The sequence below is a fragment of the Pseudophryne corroboree genome, chromosome 11 (genome assembly GCF_028390025.1).
Source record: "Pseudophryne corroboree isolate aPseCor3 chromosome 11, aPseCor3.hap2, whole genome shotgun sequence".
In the NCBI taxonomy this organism is placed as follows: Eukaryota; Metazoa; Chordata; class Amphibia; order Anura; family Myobatrachidae; genus Pseudophryne; species Pseudophryne corroboree.
In genome coordinates, this window is record NC_086454.1 from 336097185 (window position 1) to 336103184 (window position 6000).

General features: G+C 50.1%; 1 protein-coding gene across 2 annotated transcripts in view; it reads left to right on the forward strand.

The window, feature by feature from the left end:
* Positions 1–4426, forward strand: part of DRC7 (dynein regulatory complex subunit 7) — a 173218-nt gene extending 168792 nt beyond the window's left edge. For both annotated transcript variants that reach the window (XM_063945804.1, XM_063945805.1), the window contains exons 17-18: positions 3278–3417; positions 4157–4426. In XM_063945804.1, coding sequence (XP_063801874.1) covers positions 3278–3417; positions 4157–4247 — 231 coding nt within the window. In that variant the 3' untranslated portion in view covers positions 4248–4426. The remainder of the gene's footprint in view (positions 1–3277; positions 3418–4156) is intronic.
* Positions 4427–6000: the final 1574 nt, after the last annotated feature.

A 6000-nucleotide genomic window follows, 5' to 3' on the forward strand; every position in this document is an offset into this window, starting at 1 on the left:
GTTCCCAGCATCCACTAGGACGTCAGAGAAAAAAAAATGTCAGTGGCTTTTTTTAATTATTCTATTAAATTGGCTATCATCAAATGAGGGCTTATAACCAATCAATGAAAATAATAAAATTAGGGGGAGGCTGGCCGTTACTGTTGGAGCCCCTCACCCCTAAATCCGCCCTTGTAACCCACACAAATTACACAGATGTATTATTACACTGCCATTTAGATGTCAGTTTGCGCACACCCCACTCAAATCCACTCTCTGCACGTGTTACACTGCAAGAAAATGGATTTGGACATAAATCCTCTTTATACCACATTCATGCTCTTACAGTGACTTGAGAGCTCACTGTTTTTCAGTTACAATACCCTTTGTTAAATAACAAATTTCAATATACTGTCATACCCAGGATTCAAACCCATAACGTGTTGCACTCCAATCAAACACCCTACTCATTGAGCTAATGCAGTTGAGCAGATCTGTGTAGTGTGAAGCCACATCCAACCCCTTGCAGCAACACACTACATAGATCTGCTCAGCCGCAACACTGATCATGGTTTCAGAAAGTACAAGGTGACCTTCAAATACTTAGAATTCTCTAGCTTTCTGTGAAAGGGGCGGATAGCTCAATGAACAAAGTGTCTGACTGCAATGCCAGAGGAAATGGGTTCAGTTCCCGGGTATGTCATCATCTTGTTCATGAATGTTGTATAGGTATTAGTGACGGAAGGGGTGGGGGTAGGCAACAGGGGCGGTCAGGAGATGCTGGGCTTCAAAAAGGGGGGAAGCTACAAGTGAAAGTAATTAAAACAGATAATTGACAAGTGCTGCCAACAGCGCCCCCTACCCTGCAGTGCTATGTGCGGTGCATCCTCCGCACACACCTAGTTACAGCTCACATTATACTCACCTTGTCCCTGGTGCTGGTCAGTCAAATCCTGCTGCATGGATAAAATACTCACCTAAACCTTTGGTCGATCCTCTTCTCCATGTAGGCATCCCCGGGAGTGTAAAAAAAAATAGCTTGCAGTTCCCGATCCATGCTGGACTTCCTGCTGACTGACAGTTCCCCTTGTGGTTCCTGTCAGTCTGAGTTTATGATCTAATCAGCGGCTGCTACCATGGTAACAGGCACTGGTTGGCTGACAATAGCTGTTATGGTGCAGTGTACAGGGACTAGATGCAGTGAACAGTGACTGGATACAGTTGAGGTGCTGTGCACAGTGACTAGATGCAGCGGGGTACAGTGTACAGTGACTGGATGCAGTGGGGTAAAGTGTACAGTGACTGGATGCAGAGGGGTGCTGTGCACAGTGGATGCAGTGGGGTACAGTGACTGGATGCAGCAGAGTTCTGTGTATAGTGACTGGATACAGCAGGGTACAGTGACTGGATGCAGCGGGGTACAGTGTACAGGGACTGGTTGCAGTGGGGTACAATGACAGGATGCAGCAGGGTGCACTGTACAGTGACTGGATGCAGCGGGGTGCAGTGTACAGTGACTAGATGTAGTGTACAGTGACTGGATGCAGCAGGGTTCTGTGTACAGTGACTGGATGCAGCGAGGTGCTGTGTACAGTGACTGGATGCAGCAGGGTGCAGTGTACAGTGACTGGGTGCAGTGGGGTAAAGTGTACAGTGACGATGCAGAGGGGTGCTGTGCACAGTGACTGGATGCAGTGGGGTACAGTGTACAGTGACTGGATACAGCAGGGTACAGTGACTGGATGCAGCAGGGTACAGTGTACAGGGACTGGTTACAGTGGGGTACAGTGACAGGATGCAGCGGAATACAGTGACAGGATGCAGCAGGGTGCACTGTACAGTGACTGGATGCAGCGGGGTGCAGTGTACAGTGACTAGATGTAGTGTACAGTGACTGGATGCAGCAGGGTTCTGTGCACAGTGACTGGAGGCAGCGAGGTGCTGTGTAGTGACTGGATGCAGCAGGGTGCAGTGTCCAGTGACTGGATGCAGCGAGGTGCAGTGTACAGTGACTGGATGCAGCAGGGTTCTGTGTACAGCAACAGGATGCAGCGAGCTGCTGTGCAGTGACTGGATGCAGCAGCGTGCAGTGTACAGTGACTAGATGCAGCGGGGTGCAGTGTACAGTTACTAGATGTAGCGAGGTGCAGTGTACAGTGATTGGATGTAACGGGGTTCTGTGCACAGTGACTGGAGGCAGCGAGGTGCTGTGTAGTGACTGGATGCAGCGGGGTGCAGTGTACAGTGACTGGATGCAGCGGGGTGCAGTGTACAGTGACTGGATGCAGCGGGGTGCAGTGTACAGTGACTTGATGCAGCAGGGTGCTGTGTAGTGACTGGATGCAGTCGGGTTCTGTGTACAGTGACTGGGTGCAGCGGGGTACAGTGTACAGTGACTGGGTGCAGCGGGGTGCAGTGTACAGTGACTGGGTGCAGCGGGGTGCAGTGTACAGTGACTGGGTGCAGCGGGGTGCAGTGTACAGTGACTGGGTGCAGCGGGGTGCAGTGTACAGTGACTGGGTGCAGCGGGGTGCAGTGTACAGTGACTGGGTGCAGTGTACTGTGACTGGGTGCAGCGGGGTGCAGTGTACAGTGACTGAATGCAGCGGGGTGCAGTGTACAGTGACTGGATGCAGTGGGGTGCAGTGTACAGTCACTGTACACTGGGTGCAGTGTACAGTGACTGGATGCTGTGGGGTGCAGTGTACAGTGACTGGGTGCATGGGGGTGCAGTGTACAGTGACTGGGTGCACCGGGTTGCAGTGTACAGTGACTGGGTGCATGGGGGTGCAGTGTACAGTGACTGGGTGCAGTGGGGTGCAGTGTACAGTGACTGGGTGCACCGGGTTGCAGTGTACAGTGACTGCAAGGTGCTTTGTAGTGACTAGATGCAGTGGGGTTCAGTGTACAGTGATTGGATGCAGTGGGGTGCAGGCAGTGTACTATATTTATAGTATAGTCTGTAGATACTGTGCCTTATACAGGTTGTGTAGTATAGGTCACTGCTAGCTGGGATTTATTTGGAGGATGCCAGAGATAGGTAATAATAATGCGTGACCAACCCCCCAAAAAAATAAAAAATAAAAAATAAAGCAAATGCCTGCATTGAGGTTCTTCCTGTAAAACCTGAGTTTTGGATACTGGAATAATATGAAAATAGAATGAAAACAACCCCCCACCCCTATTTCTCCTAGGTAGATGGGCACCTTAGAAAGAGCTTCTATGTAGGTAGTGCGGATATTGGATGTCTCTTTGGTTCCACCTAGATCCCAACTGTAATGCTTTATCTCCTCCCCAGGAGACTCAGGAACTACAGAAAAAGCAGCAATGGTACCAGCAGAACCAGCTGTCCATGTGTAAGGAAGATGAGGACACTTATATGGAGTATTGCTCCGAGGCCATGTTCCGCATCCAGATCCTGGAGACCCGACTCAACAGGTGATCCCCTGTAACCAAAGCCCAGGTGTCCTTCTCATCTATCATGGGCCCTCATTCCGAGTTGTTCGCTCGCTAGCTGCTTTTAGCAGCATTGCACACGCTAAGCCGCCGCCTACTGGGAGTGACTCTTAGCTTAGCAGAATTGCGAACGAAAGATTAGCAGAATTGCGAAAAGAAATTTCTTAGCAGTTTCTGAGTAGCTCGAGACTTACTCGGCATCTGCGATCAGTTCAGTCAGTTTCGTTCCTGGTTTGACGTCACAAACACACCCAGCGTTCGCCCAGACACTCCCCCGTTTCTTCAGACACTCCCGCGTTTTTCCAAGAAACGGCTGCGTTTTTTCGCACACTCCCAGAAAACGGCCAGTTTCCGCGCAGAAACACCCACTTCCTGTCAATCACACTCCGATCACCAGAACGATGAAAAAGCTTTGTTATGCCGTGAGTAAAATACCAAACTTTTGTGTGAAATAACTAAGCGCATGCGCAGTAAGGCGACTAATCGCAGTATAGCGAAAATCGGCAACGAGCGAACAACTCGGAATGACCCCCATAGTACCAAGCACTGTAATAGCAATAGGAAACACATTGTGGCCAGAACAGGTTCCAGAAAATTTTTTCCCTTAATATCAAGGTGGGCTACTGAATAGAGAGCCCACATTTCCATAGTCCCCTCTCATCTCCGTTCTCTGGGGCCTTATACAGCTGGTGCACATCTGATTCTCTTTCTCTCTACTCAGACACAAAGAACTCACCCCCCAGAAATACCTGGTTATGGAGGATCGGCTTAACAAGGACCCCCGCCTGAGTGAGCCGCTGCTTCTGCCGTAGACCCCCTTCTGCTTGTTATTAATAAAGATGAAGGACCTGCAATGAGAAGGAGCGGACTCTTGTGCTCACGTTTGTCCAGCAGGTCTCTCTGCATCGTGACTGTGCTGCAATAAGAACAGAACCCAACAGTAACGAAATGGGCTAGCATTATAAATGTTAATAAATAGACTCTATCTGAATTGCTACACACTCCTGTATCTCAGGCTTGGTTGCATTCAGGGCCCAATTCAGACTGGATCACTGCAGCGGCAGCGATGGCAGTTTGAAGCCCTCTGCGGAGTGTGCTAAAAGCATCTCAAGGCTGCGATCACCTCTGCCTGATTGACAGGCAGGGGCGGGAGGGGGCGGGGCGCGGTCCGGACAACGCAGGCATGTCCGGACCGTTGCGGGGAACTGCGCTGGCAGAAAGCTACTCAGCGGGTGCAAAAGCATCGCCACTGTGCGATGCTTTTGCACCCTTGCGGGGGAGTGGGGGGGGGGAGGCGGGTCAGACATGCGGGGCGGACTAGCCCTGTGATGGGCGTCCCCCCGCATGTCTGAGAAACTGATCGTAGATGTGCGAAATTTAGCACATCTACGATCAGCTCTTAATCACCCCGTGTGCCAAACACATAGGTGTAAAATGTGTCTGAAAAATAGGCATTTTGCTGAGTTCTCAAGATGCCTCCAGCTATGCCACGGGGTGATGTATAAACCAGTTTCACTCCAGGAGAGAACAGTAGTACCTGCACCTGGGTTTTTCCCCGGGAGAGAGCAGTAGTACATGCACCTGGGTTATACCGGGAAAGAGCAGTAGTACATGCACCTGGGTTATACCAGGAGAGAGCAGTAGTATATGAGCCTGGGTTATACCAGGAGAGAGCAGTAGTATATGTGCCTGGGTTATACCGGGAAAGAGCAGTAGTACATGCACCTGGGTTATACCGGGAAAGAGCAGTAGTACATGCACCTGGGTTATACCGGGAAAGAGCAGTAGTATATGTGCCTTGGTTATACCGGGAAAGAGCAGTAGTATATGAGCCTGGGTTATACCAGGAGAGAGCAGTAGTATATGTGCCTGGGTTATACCGGGAAAGAGCAGTAGTACATGCACCTGGGTTATACCGGGAAAGAGCAGTAGTATATGCACCTGGGTTATACCGGGAAAGAGCAGTAGTACATGCACCTGGGTTATACCGGGAAAGAGCAGTAGTACATGCACCTGGGTTATACCAGGAGAGAGCAGTAGTATATGTGCCTTGGTTATACCGGGAAAGAGCAGTAGTATATGTGCCTGGGTTATACCAGGAGAGAGCAGTAGTATATGTGCCTGGGTTACACCAGGAGAGAGCAGTAGTATATGTGCCTGGGTTATACCAGGAGAGAGCAGTAGTATATGTGCCTTGGTTATACCGGGAAAGAGCAGTAGTATATGTGCCTGGGTTATACCAGGAGAGAGCAGTAGTATATGTGCCTGGGTTACACCAGGAGAGAGCAGTAGTATATGTGCCTGGGTTATACCAGGAGAGAGCAGTAGTATATGTGCCTGGGTTATACCAGGAGAGAGCAGTAGTACCTGCACCTGGGTTATACCGGGAAAGAGCAGTAGTATATGTGCCTTGGTTACACCTGGAGAGAGCAGTAGTATATGTGCCAGAATTACATCGGGAGAAACAGTAGTATATGCGCCTGGGTTACACTGGGAGAGAGTAGTAGTATATGCGCCTGGGTTACACAGGGAAAGAACAGTATTATATGCGCCAGAATTACACCG